At 44.2% G+C, this 21,411-nt stretch overlaps 1 protein-coding gene across 1 annotated transcript in view; it reads right to left on the reverse strand.

Annotated features, from left to right (window-relative positions):
• Positions 1-17,334, reverse strand: part of LOC311149706 (solute carrier family 12 member 5-like) — a gene marked incomplete at both ends in the record, with an annotated part of 107,725 nt that extends 90,391 nt beyond the window's left edge. Inside the window, one exon of the mRNA XM_084186915.1 lies at positions 17,280-17,334. Within this exon, the coding sequence (XP_084043041.1) occupies positions 17,280-17,334 (55 nt within the window). The remainder of the gene's footprint in view (positions 1-17,279) is intronic.
• Between the last annotated feature and the right edge of the window lie 4,077 nt (positions 17,335-21,411).

Raw genomic sequence — 21,411 nt, forward strand, 5'->3', positions numbered from 1 at the left:
AGGTCATATTCCTCCCAAACTCTGTATGCCATTGGCTCTCCAACCTTGTTCCTGAAGCTACCCAGTGCTCTGTATGCCATGGGCTCTCCAACCCTGTTCCTGAAGCTACCCAGTGCTCTGTATGCCATGGGCTCTCCAACCTTGTTCCTGCAGCTACCCAGTGCTCTGTATGCCATGGGCTCTCCAACCCTGTTCCTGAAGCTACCCAGTGCTCTGTATGCCATGGGCTCTCCAACCCTGTTCCTGAAGCTACCCAGTGCTCTGTATGCCATGGGCTCTCCAACCCTGTTCCTGCAGCTACCCAATCTGTTCGGGAACATCGATAGTAACATGTTTTCACAACAAAACATATTTCATTAAAACTGTTGACAGCTCCTCTTGCTGTGCACTCGAAAAAGGAATAGATGGAAAGAGGTGGTGAGATATTCTGTAGCTAAAGGTAATGTGTCAGCCTAGTAATTATGAAAATATGAAAACTTCCCTATTACTAGGCTATTCAAAATCAAATACAAATTCACTATAATTGTAGGCTAACTCTGTAAGCCACCCTGCACAATCAATTAACCAATAGCATCGCCTAGGCCTATGCGTTCTGTCCCAGACTCATGGATAGAAAGTTTGGAGCGTAAGGTAACCAGTCCATCCAGTTTGCATAATAATACAGTCCACACTCAAAGGCGATTACTAGAATTTGTTTAATTTTGGAGTATAGGCTAGAAAAATTATGAACCAAAGACATCTTAAATCTTTAAAATAAAATAAAGAATTATACTGTGCGTAATATGCGGTAAGCTATTAGGCTACAGTGCATTCGGAAAGTATTCAGACCCCTTCCCTTTTTCCACATTTTGTTCCACATTTGTTAATACATGTTTACAAATGTATTTTAAAAAAATCGGAAATATCTTATTTACAGTATTCAGACCCTTTACTATGAGTCTCGAAATTGAGTTCAGGTGCATCCTGTGTCCATTGATCATCCTTGAGATGTTTCTACAACTTGATTGGAGTCCACCTGTGGTAAATTCAATTGATTAGACATGATTTGGAAAGGCACACCTGTCTATATAAGGTCCCACAGTTGACAGTGCATGTCAGAGCAAATTCCAAGCCAAAGGAATTGTCCGTAGAGCTCCGAGACAGGATTGTGGCACAGATCTGGGGAAGGGTACCAAACAATTTCTGCAGCATTGAAGGTCCCCAAGAACACAGTGCCCTCCATCACTCTTAAATGGAAGAAGTTTGGAACCACCAAGACTCTTCCTAGAGCTGGCCGCCCGGCCAAACTTAGCAATTGGAGGAGAAGGGCCTTGGTCAGGGATGTGACCAAGAACCCGATGGTCATTCTGACAGAGCTCCAGTTCCTCTGTGAAGATGGGAGAACCTTCCAGAAGGACAACCATCTCTGCAGCACTCCACCAATCAGGCTTTCATGGTAGAGTGGCCAGACGGAAGCCACTCCTGAGTAAAAGGCACATAAAGGGCTCTCAGACCATGAGAAAGAAGATTCTCTGGTCTGATGAAACCAATATTTAACTCTTTGGCCTGAATGCCAAGCGTCACATCTGGAGGAAACCTGGCACCATCCCTACGGTGAAACATGGTGGTGGCAGCATCATGCTGTTGGGATGTTTTCAGTGGCAGGGACTGGGAGACTAGTCAGGATCGAGGGAAAGATGAACGGAGCAAAGTACAGAGAGATCCTTGATGAAAACCTGCTCCAGAGCGCTCAGGACCTCAGACTGGAGGCGAAGGTTCACCTTCCAACAAGGACAACAACCTTAAGCACACAGCCAAGACAACGCAGGACTGGCTTTGGGACAAGTCTCTGAATGTCCTTGAGTGGCCCAGCCAGAGCCCGGACTTGAGCCCGATCGAACATCTCTGGAGAGACCTGAAAATAGCTGTGCAGCGACCCTCCCCATCCAACCTGACAGAGCTTGAGAGGATCTGCAGAGAAGAATGGGAGAAACTCCCCAAATACAGGTGTGCCAAGCTTGTAGCATAATACCCGAGAAGACTTAAGGCTGTAATCTCTGCCAAAAGGTGCTTTAACAAAGTACTGAGTAAAGGGTCTGAATATTATGTAAATGTGATATTTTCTGTTTTTGCTTTGTCATTTTGGGGTATTGTGTGTAGATTGATGAGGGAAAAAAAACAATTTAATCCATTTTAGAATACAGCTGTAACCTAACAAAATGTGGAAAAAGTCAAGAGGTCTGAATACTTTCCGAATGCACTGTATGTATTTTATAATGGCACAATCATTATTTTAATTCAGGATTTTCTTCGGGCTATGGGTATGCATAAGCTCTAATAGTATGGCTATTTTGAATTAATCATCACCTTAGAAAGCGTTGTCCATTTCCCTGTGCTAGGCTTTGAAACAACATCCACAACGACCATGTTTTCCACTCAGTTTCAACCTGTTGTTGAACTTCTTACTTCAGATTGATCAATCACAGTGAGGTGAGTTTTAAAAGCATGATACTGTTTTGGTAATAAGTGTATGATGTGATAGCATTTGCATTGATGTCAGAGTGGTTCGAGGGACAATAGAGCCCTGAGTACCAGGCCATTAGGAGAGTTGGGTACTACCAACACATGTCCAGAGTGCATAAGAGGAGATTACTGTGACTCAACGGTCACGTGGAATTTGACTGTGGTCATGACTAATGACTGCAGGTGTGGCGGTAATATGGTCACTGCAACAGCCCTACTTACAAGTTTACATAATTTATTCTATAGAGATACTCATTAGGCTCCTTAAAATCCTGATTGGATGTTCTGCTATGTCATTCACTGCACCAGTATAATTACAATCTATTGAATTCATTAGTAAAGCATACAGTGCCTTGCAAAAGTATTCATCCCCCTTGGCGTTTTTCCTATTTTGTTGCATTACAACCTGTAATTTAAATGGATTTTTATTTGGATTCCATGTAATGGACATACACAGAATAGTCCAAATTGGTGAAGTGAAATGAAAAAACATATGTATTCACCCACTTTGCTATGAATCCCCTAAATAAGATCTGGTGCAACCAATTACCTTCAGAAGTCACATAATTAGTTAAATAAAGTCCACCTGTGTGCAATCTAAGTGTCACATGATCTGTCACATGATCTCAGTATATATACACCTGTTCTGAAAGCCCCCAGAGTCTGCAACACCACTAAGCAAGGGGCACCACCAAGCAAGCGGCACCATGAAGACCAAGGAGCTCTCCAAACAGTTCAGGGACAAAGTTGTGGAGAAGTACAGATCAGGGTTAGGTTATAAAACAATATCCGAAACTTTGAACATCCCACGGAGCACCATTAAATCCATTATTTAAAAAATGGAAAGAATATGGCACCACAACAAACCTGCCAAGAGAGGGCAGCCCACCAAACCTCACGGACCAGGCAAGGAGGGCATTAATCAGAGAGGCAACAAAGAGACCAAAGATAACCCTGAAGGAGCTGCAAAGCTCCACAGCGGAGATTGGAGTATCTGTCCATAGGACCACTTTAAGCCATACACTCCACAGAGCTGGGCTTTACTGAAGAGTGGCCAGAAAAAAGCCATTGCTTAAAGAAAAAAATAAGCAAACACGTTTGGTGTTCGCCAAAAGCCGTGTGGGAGACTCCCCAAACATATGGGAGAAGGTACTCTGATCAGATGAGACTAAAATTTAGCTTTTTGGCCATCAAGGAAAACGCTATGTCTGGCGCAAACCCAACACCTCTCATCACCCCGAGAACACCATGTTTTTCATCGGCAGGGACTGGGAAACTGGTCAGAATTGAAGGAATGATGGATGGCGCTAAATACAGGGAAATTCTTGCAGGAAACCTGTTTCAGTCTTCCAGAGATTTGAGACTGGGACAGAGGTTCACCTTCCAGCAGGACAATGACCCTAAGCATACTGCTAAAGCAACACTCGAGTGGTTTAAGGGGAAACATTTAAATGTCTTGGAATGGCCTAGTCAAAGCCCAGACCTCAATCCAATTGAGAATCTGTGGTATGACTTAAAGATTGCTGTACAAAACAGAAAATACCAGTGGAACCCATCCAACTTGAAGGAGCTGGATCAGCTTTGCCTTGAAGAATGGGCAAAAATCCCAGTGGCTAGCTGTGCCAAGCTTATAGAGACATACCCCAAGAGACTTGCAGCTGTAATTGCTGCAAAAGGTGGCTCTACAAAGTATTGACTGGGGGGGTGAATAATTATGCATGCTCAAGTGTTCTGTTTTTTTGTCTTATTTCTTGTTTGTTTCACAAGAAAAAATATTTTGCATCTTCAAAGTGGTAGGCATGTTGTGTAAATAAAATGATAAAACCCCCCCAAAAAATCAATTTTAATTCCAGGTTGTAAGGCAACAAAATAGGAAAAATGCCAAGGGGGGTGAATATTTTCGCAAGCCACTGTACACTCTTAGAAAAAAGGTTCCAAAGGGAAAGGATTCTATACTGTGGAAAGGGTTCTATACTGAACAAAAATATAAACGCAACATGCAACAATTTCAAAGATTTTACTGAATTACAGTTCATATAAGGAAATCAGTCAATTTAAATAAAAATGATTAGGCCCTAATCTGTGGATTTCACATGACTGGGAATACAGATATGCATCTGTTGGTCACAGATACCTTACAAAAAAGGTAGGGGCGTGGATCAGAATTCTCTAAAACGATGTTGGAGGTGGCTTATGGTAGACAATTAACATTCAGTTCTCTGGCAACAGCTCTGGTGGACATTCCTGAAGTCTGCATGTCTATTCCATGCTCCCTCAAAACTTGAGACATATGTGGCATTGTGTTGTGTGACAAAACTGCACATTTTAGAGTGGCCTTTTATTGTCCCCAGCACAAGGTGCACATTTGTGCCCCGCGTAGCTCAGTTGGTAGAGCATGGTGCTTGCAACGGCAGGATTGTGGGTTCGTTTCCCACGGGGGGCCAGTATGAAAAAACGTATGCACTCACTAACTGTAAGTCGCTCTGGATAAGAGCGTCAGCTAAATGACTAAAATGTTATGTAAATGTACATTTGTAATGATCATGCTGTTTAATCAGCTTCTTGATATGCCACACCTATCAGGTGGATGGATTATCTTGGCAAGAAGAAATGCTCACTAACAGGGATGTAAACAAATTTGTGCAACCATTTGAGAGAATAAAGCTTTTTTGTCTGTATGGAAAATTTCTGGTATCTTTTATTTCAGCTCATGAAACATGGGACCAACACTTTACATGTTGCGTTTTGTGAGAGAAAAATTAACATGTAACATGTTTACCTGCTTTGTTTAACAAATAGTAAGACATTACTGTCCTACTAATGCTGTGTTTTTGTAAAAGGATGGTTTCTACTCCAGCTCCCTGCAGCTAGTCTAGGCGTGTGGTCAAGGACATGGGTTTTACTCGAGATAGGGGTATCTGGAGCTGGCAATTGATTTATGAATGGCTAGGTGATAAAACCAACAGCACAGTCCATTCTATGATGAACAAATGTGTGAGAGGGAGATGTCTCTGGTCTGACTGAGCCTGCATTTTCATAGACTGAATTGGTGTCTGTAAGGTACCTGGGACGAGATCTGTTATGAATACTTGATAAGAACCTTGTCTTGAGGGCCAAACCCTGGTATCCATACAATGAGAACAGTCTTCATAGCAGATACTGTCTGCTGTGAATTATTCATTTATTTCATACAAATCCTAACCTTTTGACTCATTCCACACATCTGCTATTTGTCATGTAGAGTGAGAGGGGGTATGGTGCTATAAAATATATTTGTATCTGTATGTCAGAGCTCTCAACCCAACAGTCAAGAGTGTTGGGTTGACCAGCCTCACTTATTATCTTTTTAATACGTTTTGAATAAAGTAATATCCTGATTGGTGATTGACCTTGTTTCTCTCATCATTATTGATTAAAATTTCCACGGCAGTTTATATTTTTGTTCAGTATACATGGAACCCAAAAGGATTCTACCTGGAACCAAATGGGTTCTACCTGGAACAAAAAATGGTTCTTCAAAGGGTTCTCCTATTGAGACAGCAGAAGAACACTTTAAGGTTCTAGATAGCACCTTTTTTTCTAAGAGTGTTCTCTCCTAAGTTCAAAACTGCAAACATATAATGTATGCATCACAGGACACAAACACAATGCTATTTAATTAGCCAATGATCAGTGTTGCTACGGTATGAACATAGCAACTAGCTTGGGGGGTTAGGTACATCAGAACTCCATTGCGTGGGTTGGGAGAGGGGATTTTATTTACGAGGGGAGTCGATGCTTCTTTCCCACAGAAAGGGAGTGAATTAAAGTGTTTCAGATGTGCGAGCCCACTCCAGAAGTGAGACACCCGTCCTCTCACCTCACCTCAGTACCACTCCCATTGCTGGACTATTGATTAGCCCCTAACGCGTCAGTTTTTATTGCTGCTTGGCAGGCAGTAAATTCTGGGCTCTAGGGACTCCACAACCACAGTTTCCGTTGGAATGTGCCGTTTTTCACATCCCAACTTATTTTTTATGTAGTATCTCTTTGAAGACTATCAGAAAAATGCATTATTTTAAAGAGGATAGAAGAAGGGCTCTTTTTCATTTAGGTGGGGTTGGGGTTGTTTGCTCCAAGGCCGGTTTCATGACTTTGTTCTCTTTCTGTCTGCCTCTATCGGGCTGATGATCACTCTCCTGTGTGTGTATGTGTGTGTGTGTGTGTGTGTGTGTGTGTATGTGTGTGTTGACTGCAGACTGCCTCATTATCCCATAATGATGTATTTCACATGCTGGATTGAAAACAAAAGGTCACCCTCCACCTGTGAACCGTGTCTAATACCCATACAATTAGAATTGGGTGAATTTCCCAGTCTCCTATCCACACAGGCAACAATGACCAATTCTGGTGTGGAGCCATATTGGATGGACAGTAAAAATCATGTGGATTCTAGGACTGTGTCCTGCACTGACTGTGGTTCACTGTATGTTGTGGGTGCAGTATGTGTTGCACGTATTTCCTCTGCACTGTCCGTTCAAATGCAGATTCTGCACTTTAAATGTTCAGACATGAGTGTTGGGACATGGAACCACAACCTTGAAGAACCATCCTCAAGTGAGGGGGACCTGAGAGGGTGTCACGCCTGACATTGAGATCTCTAGTTGGATTGGTCAGGGTGTGAAATCTAATTTATATATTTCTATGTTGGCCGGGTGTGGTTCCCAATCAGAGGCAGCTGTCGGTCGTTGTCTCTTATTGGGGATCATACTTAGGCAGCCATGTTTAACATTTAACATTTTAGTCATTTAGCAGACGCTCTTATCCAGAGCGACTTACAGTTAGTAAATACATATTTTTTTATACTGGCCCCCCGTGGGAATTGAACCCACAACCCTGGCGTTGCAAACGCCATGCTCTATCAACTGAGCTACATCCCTGCCGGCCATTCCCTCCCCTACCCTGGACAACGCTGGGCCAATTGTGCGCCGCCCATGAGTCTCCCGGTCGCGGCCGGCTGCGACAGAGCCTGGATGTCGCAGCCGGCCGGCCGACATCCCTTGTTGCCTACCTTAGTTGTGGGATCTTGTTTCTGTTTGGCTTGTTTGATGTTTAGCCTCTTGAACTTCACGCTCTGTTGGATTTTGTTATTTTGTCGGTGTTTATTAAAATAAACGACTATGTACGCATACCACGCTGCACCTTGGTCCGATCCTTTATACAACAAACGTGACAGAAGATCCCACCACCAACGGACCAAGCAGCATGGCCAGGAGCAGACATGCTGGACACAGGTGGGGAAAACATTCTGGACATGGGAGGAGATATTGGCCGGTAAGGGACTCTGGGCGAAGGAAGAAGCCCAGGCAGGAGAGAAAAAACGGCGACTCAAAAGGTCCCGATCACGAAGGAAGCCCGAGAGGCAGCCACAATAAAAAAAATGGGGGGGGGGGGGCACACGGGGTGGTTGGCGGAGCAGCAGGAGGCCCTGGAAGTGCTGATTGTGGAGAGGGAGATAGCGATAGAAGAAGCCGCTATGATAGATGCCCTCCAAGACCTGCAGCTCAGTACTCTGATAGAGGAGACCACCGCCTTACGGGAGCTGTTAGTTAAGAGGGAGCAGGAGCTCTCCCTTCAGAAGGAGGCGCTGCAGGAGGCCCACAGGGAGAAGGAGTCAGTGGATGCATGGAGAGAGGAGCTGGCCAGGCAACAGGAGGAGCTGAGAGAGGAGTTAACCCTCCAGCAGCAGAGAGCTCGGTCCTTAGAGCAGAGGCTGGCAGAGCCAGGTTTAGCAGAGCTTGCTTTGAGGGGCGTGTGACCGTGCAGGCACCAGGCTATGCGCCGGCTTTACGCACTGTGCCGCCAGTGTGCCTTCACAGACCGGTACGGCCCGTGCCTGCTCTTCGCACCAAACCAGTGGTGCGTGTCTCCAATCCGGAACGGCCCGTGCCTGCTCCTCGCATCAAACCAGTGGTGCGTGTCCCCAGCCTGGTACGGCCCGTGCCTGCTCCTCACACCAAACCAGTGGTGCGTGTCTCCAGTCCGGTACGGCCCGTTTCTGCTCCTCGCACCAAACCAGTGGTGCATGTCTCCAGCCCGGTACGGCCCGTGCCTGCTCCTTGCACCAGACCAGTGGTGCGTGTCCCTAGTCCGGTACGGCCTGTTCCAGCGCCACGCACCCGACCTCCAGCGAGGGTCCTCTGCTCCACCCCGGTGCCAGAGCAGTCCACTCCACCGGTGCCAAGTCCAGCTCCGGTCAGCTGCTTCACTCCAGTGCCAGAGCAGTCCGCTCCACCTGTGCCTAGTCCAGCTCCGGTTATCTGCTCCACTCCAGTGTCAGAGCAGTCCGCTCCATCGGTCCCCAGTCCAGCTCCGGTCAGCTGCTTCACTCCAGTGCCAGAGCAGTCCGTTCCACCGGTGCCTAGTCCAGCTCCGGTTATCTGCTCCCTACCAGAGCCGGGGCAGTCCGCTTCACCGGTGCTCAGTCCGGGTCCGGTCGTCTACTCTTCCCCCATGCCGGAGCCATCCGCTCCACCGGGGTCCGAGCCGGAGCCAGACGTCAACCCCTCTCCAGGGTCGGGGTCTCCCACATCAGGGTCCAGACAGGACTTGGTGCATCGCGGGAGGACTGCTGGGCCGGGACCAGACGTCAGCCCCTCTCCAGGGTCGAGGGCTCCCACACCAGGGTCCAGACAGGACTTGGTGCATTGTGGGAGGACTGAGAGGGGGAGCATCGCGCTGGGGTCCAGACTGGACCGGGCGTGCAAAGGGGAGGCAGGATGGGAGAAGAGTTTACTGCCTACGTCACGTCCGAAGCCGGAGCCGGAGCCGCCACCGAGGCTAGATGCCCACCCGAACCCTCCCCTATCGAGGCAGGTTTTTGCGGCTGGAGTCCGCACCTTTGGGGGGGGGGGGGGGGGTACTGTCACACCCTGACATTGAGATCTCTAGTTGGATTGGTCAGGGTGTGAAATCGAATTTATATATTTACATTTACATTACATTTACGTCATTTAGCAGACGTTTCTATGTTGGCCGGGTGTGGTTCCCAATCAGAGGCAGCTGTCGGTCGTCTGATTGGGGATCATACTTAGGCAGCCATGTTGCCTACCTTAGTTGTGGGATCTTGTTTCTGTTTGGCTTGTTTGATGTTTAGCCTCTTGAACTTCACGCTCTGTTGGATTTTGTTATTTTGTCGGTGATTGTTAAAATAAACGACTATGTACGCATACCTCGCTGCACCTTGGTCCGATCCTTTATACAACGAACGTGACAGAGGGGTATTTCAACTTACAGTTTCACAGTTGCCCTTCTAGATTGTGTATCAGCCAGCAATCTTTGTCTGTCTCAGGCACGTTTGTGCTGATGTCTGGCTCGATGTACAGAATAATAATAATAGAGAAGTCATTATCTGCGATCACACGCAGATGGAGCAGCATGCAGCCAGACAGAACCAGAGCATAGATTAGAGTACAGGAGGAGGAGGAGGAGGTGATGCTGGTGGAAGAGGAGGAGGAGGAGGGGGTGGAGGAAGAGGGCAAAGGAAGGAGTGACTCATGTCTCTCTCTCTTTCTTTCTTTCCCTCCCTCCTTTCCCAGTTCTACATCTGCATCCCTTTCATCTGCCTGTCTGTCTCTGTCTTTCTATCTACTTCATCTCTATACCCCTGTTTCTCTCTTTATAAACACTATACACTTTTCTATGAGATGATGTTTTAAATACTGGCTAAACAATCTGAAGTACTGTATGTCTGTATGTTCTTCAATTACTTACTTGAGGCACATCACCATTGACATTACATGCCTGCTAGCCACCCAACACTAAATAATGACACGAATTGCTCCTGATTCTTGTGCATTTCACCACAGGACCCTGAATCATGGGGAGACACGGCTGAACAATCCTTTTCCTCCAGAGATAACGTTCTGTCTGCTGGTCTGACAGCAGGCCATGGCTTATTTATCAAGCGTATCAATTTCCATTTGTCTTGTCATTACACTCCTCTGTGGCTGTCCACTTACTCCACAGCAACAGCAATTTTCACAAACGTGTCAAATGAAACCTGTGTCATCTGATTTCGCCTGGCGCTCACTCTCCAGATGAGGCTGAGGACAACCGCTGCTCCGGCCATCTCTCTCTCTCTCTCTCTCTCTCTCTCTCTCTCTCTCTCTCTCTCTCTCTCTCTCTCTCTCTCTCTCTCTCTCTCTTTCTCTCTCTCTCTCTCTATCTGTGTGTCATGAAGTGAGAGACAGACAAACACACCATATCCCTGGAAAGACACTCTCTCGTACATACTGTAACTTGCAAAAACATGCACTGTACTCACATGCACACGCATACACCCCCTTCCCCCGAAAAAGTGTCCCTGTACACAGGAAGAGGAGTGCAGAGATACAGATGCATTCCTCTGTCCATTCCTCTGTCCATCTCTCTCTCTCTCTCTCTCTCTCTCTCTCTCTCTCTCTCTCTCTCTCTCTCTCTCTCTCTCTCTCTCTCTCTCTCTCTCTCTCTCTCTCTCTCTCTCTCTCTCTCTCTCTCTCTCTCTCTCTCTCTCTCTCTCTCTCTCTCTCTCTCTCTCTCTCTCTCTCTCTCTCTCTCTCTCTCTCTCTCCCCTATCTCTCAATTCAATTCAAAGGGCTTTTCTGGCATGGGAAACATATGTTTACATTGCCATAGCAAATGGAATAGACAATGAACAAAAGGGAAATAAACAAGGGAAACATTAGTAAACATTACACTTACAAAAGTTTTAAAAGACTATAGACATTTCAAATGTTATTTTATTGGCTATGTACAGTGTTGTAACAATGTGCATGTAGTTGAAGTATTTGCTTTGGCAATGTAAACATGTTTCCCATGCCAATAAAGGCATTTGAATTGAATTGAGAGATGGAATGACAGAGAGAAAGAGAGCGAGAGAGAGAGATGGAATGACAGAGGGAGAGGGAAAGGGAGAGGGAGAGAGAGGGAGAGGGAGAGGGAGAGGGAGAATGAGCGAGCGCCAAGCGAAATCAGATGACACAGGTTTAACTTTATACGTTTGTGAAAATTACTATTGAGTAAGTGTACAGCCACAGAGGAGTGAAATATGCTCTCTCTTTGTCTTTCTCAGTCTGATTGTGAGAAATAAAAGTCTGATGACAGTCCCTCACCCTCATTAGCATTAAGCTACAAAGACACAGATTTAATCACTGCAAAAAAAAAATATAATCAATGTCACTCACCAGGGCCCATATGCATCAAATAGAATAAATAAAGGTTGGAACTGAAGTAATGACTAGTTATATATTTAAACAACCACCAAGAAATTACCATTAAGTAGATGGCAGAGCCTGAGTTTACTATATGTTTTCTTCATTAAGTTAATACTGTATATTCAGCCTTCATTAGCAATATACTATGGGGCAGATTTAACTGCAGGCTGACATTTATTGTCATGAGTCTTGTCCTAGAGCGATTTCCCATAGATAGGCCAGATGCAAAGTCAAAATTGCAGAAATTGTAAAAGTTAGTGAAAGGTTAATTTAAGGTTAGGGTTAGGCATTAGTGTTAGCGGTGTGTTAGCGGATAACTTTGTGGCTCTGCAGAGCCGCCTCCATAACAAGATTCATGACGAAAAACGCTAACCTGCGATTGAACTCCACATTTGCATCAGTGCAAGAATACCTGTTATCGTGCCCTTCTTGAAATAGCATCTGCCCATGTTTAATTTGAATAAGCCTTTCCAACAACATTGCATGATACCCCTGGGAGTAAAGTTATGGGCTAAATTTGCCATGAAGCTCTATTTGAAGTTTATATGTTTTAATGAAGTTTGCTCTGCTGAGGTGGGTGTTTAGTACAGTGCCTTGACTTTTTCACATTTTGTTGTGTTTCAGCCTGAATTTAAAATGCATTAAATTGAGATTTTGTGTCACTGATCTTCACACAATACCCATAATGTCAAAGTGGAATTGTGTTTTTAGAAATGTTTACAAATTCATTAAAAATGAAAAGCGGAAATGTCTTGAGTCAATAAGTATTCAAGATTTTTTTTATGGCAAGCCTAAATAAGATCAGGAGTAAAAATTTGCTTAACAAGTCACATAATAAGTTGCATGGTCTCACTCTGTGTGCAATAATAGTATTTAACATGATTTTTAATTGACTACCCCATCTCTGTACACACATACAATTATCTGTAATGTCCCTCAGCTGAGCAGTGAATTTCAAGCACAGATTCAACCACAAAGACCATGGAGGTTTTCCAATGGTTCGCAAAGAAGGGCACCTATTGGTAGATGGGTAGAAAAAAAGCAGACATTGAATATCCCTTTGAGCATGGTGCAGTTATTAATTACACTTTGGATGGTGTATCAATACACCCAGTCACTACAAAGATACAGGCACCCATAACCCAGTTGCCGGAAAGGAAGGAAACCACTCAGGGATTTCACCATGAAGCCAATGGTGATTTTAAAAAGAGTCACAGAGTTTAATGGCTGTGATAGGAGATAACTTAGGATGGATCAACAACATTGTAGTTACTCCACAATACTAACATAAATGACAGAGTGAGACTTACCCTGAAAGACTCACAGCTGTAATCGCTGCAAAAGGTGATTCTAACATGTAATGACTCAAGGGTTGAATACTTATCTAATCAAGATATATTAGTGTTTTATTTTCAATAATTGTTTCGAATCTTTCTTCCACTTTGACATTAAAGAGTATTTTGTGTAGATCTTTGACAAAAAAATGACAATTAAATCAATGATTGAATCCCACTTTGTAACACAACAAAACGTGGAATAAGTCAAGGGGTGTGCATACTTTCTAAAAGGCACTGTATATATGCTGGCTAATAACGGTTTGATTTGACCAGTGTGTGTGCGGGTGCATGTGAATGTGTTCTCAGCAGCTCCAGAAGACTGCAGCATGGTCCATGCTCACTGAATTTCAAGTTAATAAACATATAGCACATCTTCCCTGTTAATCCAATTTCAAGCTTAATCCTGTAAAACTCAGTCAGGCAGTCGATCCCAAACATTACAGACCAAATCAACCCTTCATTGACAAAGACATGAGTTGGACAGGGATTACGGTAACACTTTCTATGAACCACCTTTATTATACAATTTGAATGAATTTATAAGGCCCTCTATCACACTTTGGAATATAACACTTGCTATATGCCTTCATAACAGGTCACAAGGCTTTTAACAGCCTTCAGGCTATGCATTCATAATATATCACACAGCCTTATGCATTATAAAACATGCTCTAAAACACGCATAATAGCTAATGGTTCCTTATAGGAGCCTCTAGAAATGCATAAATGGTTAAAATGGTTATATAATGTAGACGGCTCATAGAAACTGTTACTAGACTTCATATTCCGATTGAAGAACAGCTATCTTTCTCATGCATGTTTCTGCAGCAGTTTTAATTACCAAATGTTTTATTCCCTGTGCAGCACACATCAGGGCTCTCCGTGCAGCACTGGGTCATAATTTAACTCCAGACAATAACCAATGACAAGCCAAAAACCAGCCAGGACCACTGCACCACGAGGGCCCAATGAAACCCAGGGGAATTCAGAATGAGTTTAAAATGTGCACACGGTCCTACACACACAAAAACACACATGGACGGAGGCATGCACACCAGAGGAGTCTGGTAGGAGAAGCTATAGGAGGATGGGGTTATTATCAGAGGAGGCTGGTAGGAGAAGCTATAGGAGGATGGGGTTATTATCAGAGGAGGCTGGTAGGAGAAGCTATAGGAGGATGGGGTTATTATCAGAGGAGGCTGGTAGGAGAAGCTATAGGAGGATGGGGTTATTATCAGAGGAGGCTGGTGGGATTAGCTTTAGGAGGACAGCCTCATTGTAATGGCTGGAATGGAATAAATTGAACGGAGTAAAACATGAGGTTTCCATATGTTTGATGTGTTTGATATCGTTCCATTTATCCCATTCCAGCCATTACAATGAGGCCGTCCTCCTAAAGCTAATCCCACCAGCCTCCTCTGATGCACACACACAGATGCACACACTCTAGGAGAGAAAGCTTAGCAGGAATTGCAGTATTCCTTGATGACCAGAGATCCTAGAATCCCACACAACTGTCCACATGATAAGAGAGCAAGAGATAGCTATCTGCACAGCAGGGGCAAAGTCACTGGGGAGCCAGGCCCACCCAATCAGATTGAGCAACAATTTGTACTTGTCAGTGTTCTAAATGGGGCATTATTGGTATTTTTATCTAAACATGCAAACACCATCAGATAGAATTCATAGTAAGCAGTGCACTGGGTTATTCAGATTTGATGCAATATACTTGTAGAAAAAAGGATTCCAAAAGGGTTCTTCGGCTGTCCCCATAGGAGAACCCTTTTTGGTTCCAGGTAGAACCCTTTTGGGTTCCATGTAGAACCCTCTGTGGAAAGGTACCAAAATGATTCTTCAAAGGGTTCTCCTATGTTGACAGCAGAAGAACCCTTCTAGGTTCTAGATAGCACCTTTTTTTCTAAGAGTGTATAACAGAACAGATGAACTGGAATGACATTCACTCTCATGGAATGGGTTGCCAAAAAGAACTAACTGCAAGCCACACCCCCAATAAGTCAGAAAAGTAAGAGATTAGCTATAAAACTGCAAATGTTTTTCTTTGCCCCATGGCAAAATGTGTAAAATTGTAGGAAGTTAGCTGTGACTAATTTCTGGCTACGCCACTGCTGCACAGTCTATTTTCAGCACCATGGACAGAGTCTAATCCCAGCAATGTGTGCACATCACTGTATTACCAAATGCAGTACACAGGAACATCAGGGCATTCTTCCAGAGAACAACAGTATTTTAACAGCCCAATTTTAGCACGACGGACAGCGACTGTGCCAATTCCAAGATCAATGCTTGCACCATGGAGTTTAGATTGCAGTGGCTGGGAAAGCGTTGCTTCACATTTATACACGTATGAAGTTCAAAAGCAGAATTGAAATGCAGTTTAATGCATTTTGGGAAATCCCTGTGATTCATAATTAATTTGTCTTATCAGTGCATAATTAATCCTGTCTTATGGCAGTGGTGATTTGGAGAGAGATCTCCCATATAGAGCACAAACACACACACACACACTTATAGATGAAGGATCTTAATTTGAGCCAGTTTGCTACAGCAGGACAATAATCCTGCAGCAACAGGACATTTGATTTATTATGTGGATTATAAATAATGCCCATTTTTGTAGGGGTTGATACATTTTCTGTAAGAGAAAATCAAGTCTGAAATGTCAAAGTGGAAATTACAAATTTCAGAAGCCTTTTTAAACCTCAAATACACTACAAGTTTTAAATTGCCTGTGTTGCAGGAAAGTTATCCTGCTACAGGGTAATCAAATGAAGATCCTATATCTGTACACGCATGCACGCACATACACATGCACACACAAAGGGAGCACTCAAAAGCCTGTCATGGGAAGTCGTTTTATTGCATTGCTCACATATGCATACTGTCGACCCCCATCAAAGAAAGGGAATTTCAATATGATTTAATATGACTGAAGTGTAATCTCAATGTGAATGCACACACACACACATGCACACCTACAAGCATGCATGCGCGCGCACACACTCAAGCACGTGCACACACACACACACCACACTAACAAGGGCTATCAGGCTATCATAATTCCCGCCATTGTGAATGGCTCATCTTTCCCCCATGGGAAGATAATCCTTGATGGGGCGAAACATCAGAATAAATGAGTTCTGTAGATCCCTGGAGTTGAATCCAAGCACCTGAAGAGAGGATTGTTTCCCCAGACACTCTCCAGGTGCTCTCTAAGCCTTATCACAGACCAGAGAAGATGCCTATGATGGATCTATACATCTACAAGCAGGGGCTGAAAACACTGCAAGCCACATCTGAAGGAAAGAAGCGTCTCTGCAGAAACACAGTATTGTTACTGCACCGCTCTGCCGCAAAGACCCAGGTGTCCAGGGACATCCGTCCTCCCACTGTATTTACTCAACTTTATAGTCAAGAAAAAATAGGAAATGGTCTGAACGCTTGGCAAACAGATGGGGGTTGACATATGCATCCCCAGGCGGTCCCCTTGCCCAAACATGACTCTGCCTGGGAGCCAAGTGACAGTGCCATGAAGCAGACTGGTCCTCTGGCTGTCGCACTACAGGACTACAGGTTTATTCTGCTGCTCCTCTCCTCTCCTCTTCTTCCCACTGAAACACCATTATTATTCCTGCCACAGCATCACAGCAGCCTTGCAGTAACAGCTACAGCTGAGGATTGTATTAGCCAGTGGAGGAAGAGGAGTGCAGAGATACAGATGCATTCCTCTGTCCATTCCTCTGTCCATCTCTCTCTCTCTCCCTCTCTCTCTCTCTCTCTCTCTCTCTCTCTCTCTCTCTATCTCTCTCTCTCTCTCTCTCTCTCTCTCTCTCTCTCTCTCTCTCTCTCTCTCTCTCTCTCTCTCTCTCTCTCTCTCTCTCTCTCTCTCTCTCTCTTTCTCTCTCTCTCTCTCTATCTGTGTGTCATGAAGTGAGAGACAGACAAACACACCATATCCCTGGAAAGACACTCTCTCGTACATACTGTAACTTGCAAAAACATGCACTGTACTCACATGCACACGCATACACCCCCTTCCCCCGAAAAAGTGTCCCTGTACACACATTTAAACTCCCCCTCATGAACACACTTATTAACCTCCCTCCCTCCCCTCCCACCACAAACACACATTCACCCCCACACTCCCCTGCACACCCCTCACAGCTCCGTGACATATTTCATCACTCACCCTGGCTGTTGGGTCCCCCCTCTCCCTCCTCGGTGTCTGTCATGTTGTTTAGCATCCTCTCTTCCTCAGGCTGCTGTCTGTGGAGAGAGACACTGCTACTGCTCTAGCACACCGCTCCTCGCTGGCTGATAACCAGAGCTCTGTGGGCTGGAGCCACAGCAGGGAAAGCAGCACGAACGACAAGAAGCACTGTTTTATTTCTGAAGCTCACTGCCTCCCCTCTCTCCCTATTTCTGCAGCTCACTGCCTCCCTCTCTCTCCCTATTTCTGCAGTTCACTGCCTCCCTCTCTCTCCCTATTTCCTTCCCTCTCACGCTCAGCAAAAGAGCAGTGCAGAGAGGAGAGAGTCTTTGCCTCTGCAGGTTTTCTTCTCTTCTCCACTTCTTCTCCCTGGCTTGTTGCGTGATTCTCTCTTTCTCTCTTCAGGAGGAGGATAAGGAGAGTGAGTGCTGATGATGGAGTGCCTGTGAGCAAGGTCTCGCACACACTCACTCACACACACGCTCGTTCGCTCGCTCGCTCTGCGCACTGCACAGCTACGATCGGCCCCCAGTCAGCCTAAGCCTGATGACTAAATTCATCATGCATTCAGAAGGCATTATCTCTCTCTCTCCCTTTCTCTATCTCACTCCCTTGCTTGCACTCATCACGAGAGAGGGAAGGATAGAGAGAGAGCGAGCGAGAGAGAGAGAGAGAGAGAGCGAGGGAGCGAGAGAGTGAGAGAGAGAGCGAGAGAGAGAGAGCGAGAGAGAGAGAGAGTGAGAGGGAGGGAGAGAGAGAGAGAGAGAGAGAGAGAGAGAGAGCGAGAGAGCGAGAGGGAGGGAGGATGGACATCAAATTTAAGGCTGCCTTCTGTGATTGAGCATCTCTTTTGATGTTCTTTTTAGATGCAAGACAAGGTTCAATTTCATTATTGCTTATGTATTCCTATTCTTCATTTTTTTTTTACTTCTCCCGTTTATATTACTCCTGTATGGTTACTGCCAGTTATCTGAATTCTGGCTGCAGGGTTTGTATAGCATTCTCTGAACCTAATTATTTCAAACTAAAAGCTTTCACTGTCACCATGCACTGGTTGCACTAGTCTGACAGCTACTACACTATGTCAAGGTCAAGTTGAAAGACTGCCTTGGTTCACCACCAGGTTCAGTCAAGCGTTCATTACTTTTCCTTTGGGGTTATTTTCGGACAAAGTCATTAAAAAATACAAAATGAATCATTATGTATATGAATAAGGGGCAAAGAAGCACTCACAGCGTAGGGGAGAGTGGGATAAATTGAGCAATTAGTTGAGCCACCCAATGTTTGTAGGAAACCATTCACAAAATGAATCATATTACCAAATATTCAGGAAGAGGTCCATTTCAGGGAGTCTGTGAAGGAAGAAACCACATGGAAAAAGTTGTAAGCAAGATAGATCCAAAAAACTGATTTTCACAAAGTCAAATTAATGTATTATGTTACAGGTTTCATGATGCTTGTATCTAAACCAAAGTAGATTGTTTTAATACCCCATCAGTTAGGGTTTCTATAAACTACAATAGGAGGTCCTAAACCTAGCATGAAAGTAAAATAGTGCCTTGCTCTAGGACAGATCAATAGATTTTTCACCTAGTCGGCTCAAGGATTCGAATTAGCACCTTTCGGTTACTGGCCCAACACTCTAACTGCTAGGCTTCCTGCCGCCCTGTAGTGCATCCTTGTAGCTGTGTGGGCTAATATAGTCCAAATGTTTGACTTGGAGTATAAATTGAGCCAATGGCCATGGGGTATGTTGAGCCAATGGCCACCATACCCCATACAAATGATGATTACATTTTGTAAGGTTTTATGCATACTATGCTTAGTGGTTAAGAGCGTTATGCCAGTAACCGAAAGGTCGCTGGTTCTAATCCCAGAGCCGACTAGGTGAAAAATCTGTCGATGTGCCCTTGAGCAAGGCACTTAACCCTAAATTGCTCCTGTAAGTCGCTCTGGATAAAGAGCGTCTGCTAAATGACTAAGAAAAAATAAGAAAATTTTAGCAATGTGTCAGGCATATGGATAGTGCATTTTTATTGTTACAGAGCAGACATCATCATACCCTGTGTATACAAACGTAAAACAAGCAGGGGTCTAGCCCCCCTTGAGGTTCTTGAGAGAGCAGCCAAGGAAGTGAGAGAAGGGAAGAAGTCTATTCAAACAGAAGCAAGGGATGAAAAATAGACTGAATGACACTGAAGAAGTACATTGGCAAAAAAGAAAATGAACATGTACCTGTGCGAAAGAAAGGCTATGACAGAGTAGCAGAGGCACACAAGGTCTTATCTGATGACATGGAGTCTGAGTTTGCAAAACATATCAAAATCTCTCAGACCAGTTTCATGGGCTTAGTAGCCTTAAATGCAGAGAACTTGCCTACGAATTGGCACATCGAAACAACAACGCTGTCCCAGACAACTGGTCAAGAAATGGAAAGGTAAGTGATATTGAACAGAGAGATCTACTGTGCCTTCAGAAAGTATTCACACCCCTTGACTTTTTCCACATTTTGTTAAATAATAATAAAAATTAAAATTGATTTAATAGAGATTTTGTGTCACTAGCCTACACACAATACCCCATTATGTGAACGTGGAATTTTTTCAAATTAATTAAAAATGAAAAGCTGAAATGTCTTGAGTGAATAAATATTCAACCCCTTTGTTATGGCAAGGTGTAAAGATTTGCTTAACAAGTCACATAGTAAGTTGCATGGAATAGTGTTTAACCTGATTTTTGAATGGCTACCTCATCTCTGTACCCCACACATACAATTATCTGCAAGGTCCCTCAGTCGAGCAGTGAATTTCAAACACAGATTCAACCACAAAGACCAGGGAGGTTTTCCAATGCATCGCAAAGAAGGACACCTATTGGTAGATGGGTAAAAATGTAAAAAGCAGACATTGAATAGCCCTTTGATCATGATTAAGTTATTAATTACACTTTGGATGGTGTATCAATACACCTGTTCACTACAAAGATACAGGCGTCCTTCCTAACCCAGATGCCGGAGAGGAAGGAATCCGCTCAGGGATTTCCCCATGAGGCCAATGGTGACTTGAAAACAGTTACAGAGTTTAATGGCTGTGATAAGAGAAAACATAGGATGGATCAACAACAATGTAGTTACTCCACAATACTAACCTAATTGACAGAGTGAAAAGAAGGAAGCCTGTACTGTTTGCAATAAGGCACTAAAGTAAAACTGCAAAAAATGTGGCAAAGACATTTACTTTATGTCCTGAATACAAAGCGTTACGTTTGGGGAAAATCCAACACAACACATCACTGAGTACCACTCTTCATATTTTCAAGCATGATGGTGGCTGCATCATGTTATGGGTATGCTTGTCATCGGCAAGAACTAGGGAGATTTTTAGGATAAAAAGAAACGGAATAGAGCTAAGCGCAGGCAAAATCCTAGAGAAAAACCTGGTTCAGTTTGCTTTCCAACAGACAGTGGGAGACAAATTAACCTTTCAGCATGACAATAACCCAAAACACAAGGCCAAATATACACTGGAGTTGCTTACCAAGACAACATTGAATGTGACCTAGTCACAGTTTTGACTTAAATCTGCTTGAAAATCTATGGCAAGACTTGAAAATGGCTGTCTAGCGATGATCAACAACCAACTTGACAGAGCTTGAAGAATTGTAAAAATAATAACGTGCAAATATTACACAATCCAGGTGTGCAAAGTTCTTAGAGAAAAATAAGTAAGTAGCGGTTCTACATAAAAAATGTATGTCAATGGCCTTTCACTAGCTAGAGCTTTTACTAGAACACAATGTCCTCCAGGGGTCACTTTAAGACCTTCATGCTTTAACCATGACAGAATAGACATGAGAGAGAAAGAGAGTGCCTTCTAAAAATAAATGACAGAGATGGGGTGAATGTGAAAACAGTGCTCCTGAAAGACAGGGAAAGGACCTCAGAAAAAAGCCTGAGTGCCAGTGGAAATGTTACCCACCGGAAGAGTAAAGCCACTCAACACAAAGGGGGAGAGAAGACGAGAGAGGGGAGAGAGACTGGGAGAGAGGAGAGGAGAGGTGAGATGGGAGGGGGATAGAATGGGAGAGAGGGGAGAGAGGAGGAGTATAGAGG

Source organism: Coregonus lavaretus (genome assembly GCF_964263955.1).
Source record: "Coregonus lavaretus genome assembly, chromosome: 22".
Taxonomy (NCBI): Eukaryota; Metazoa; Chordata; class Actinopteri; order Salmoniformes; family Salmonidae; genus Coregonus; species Coregonus lavaretus.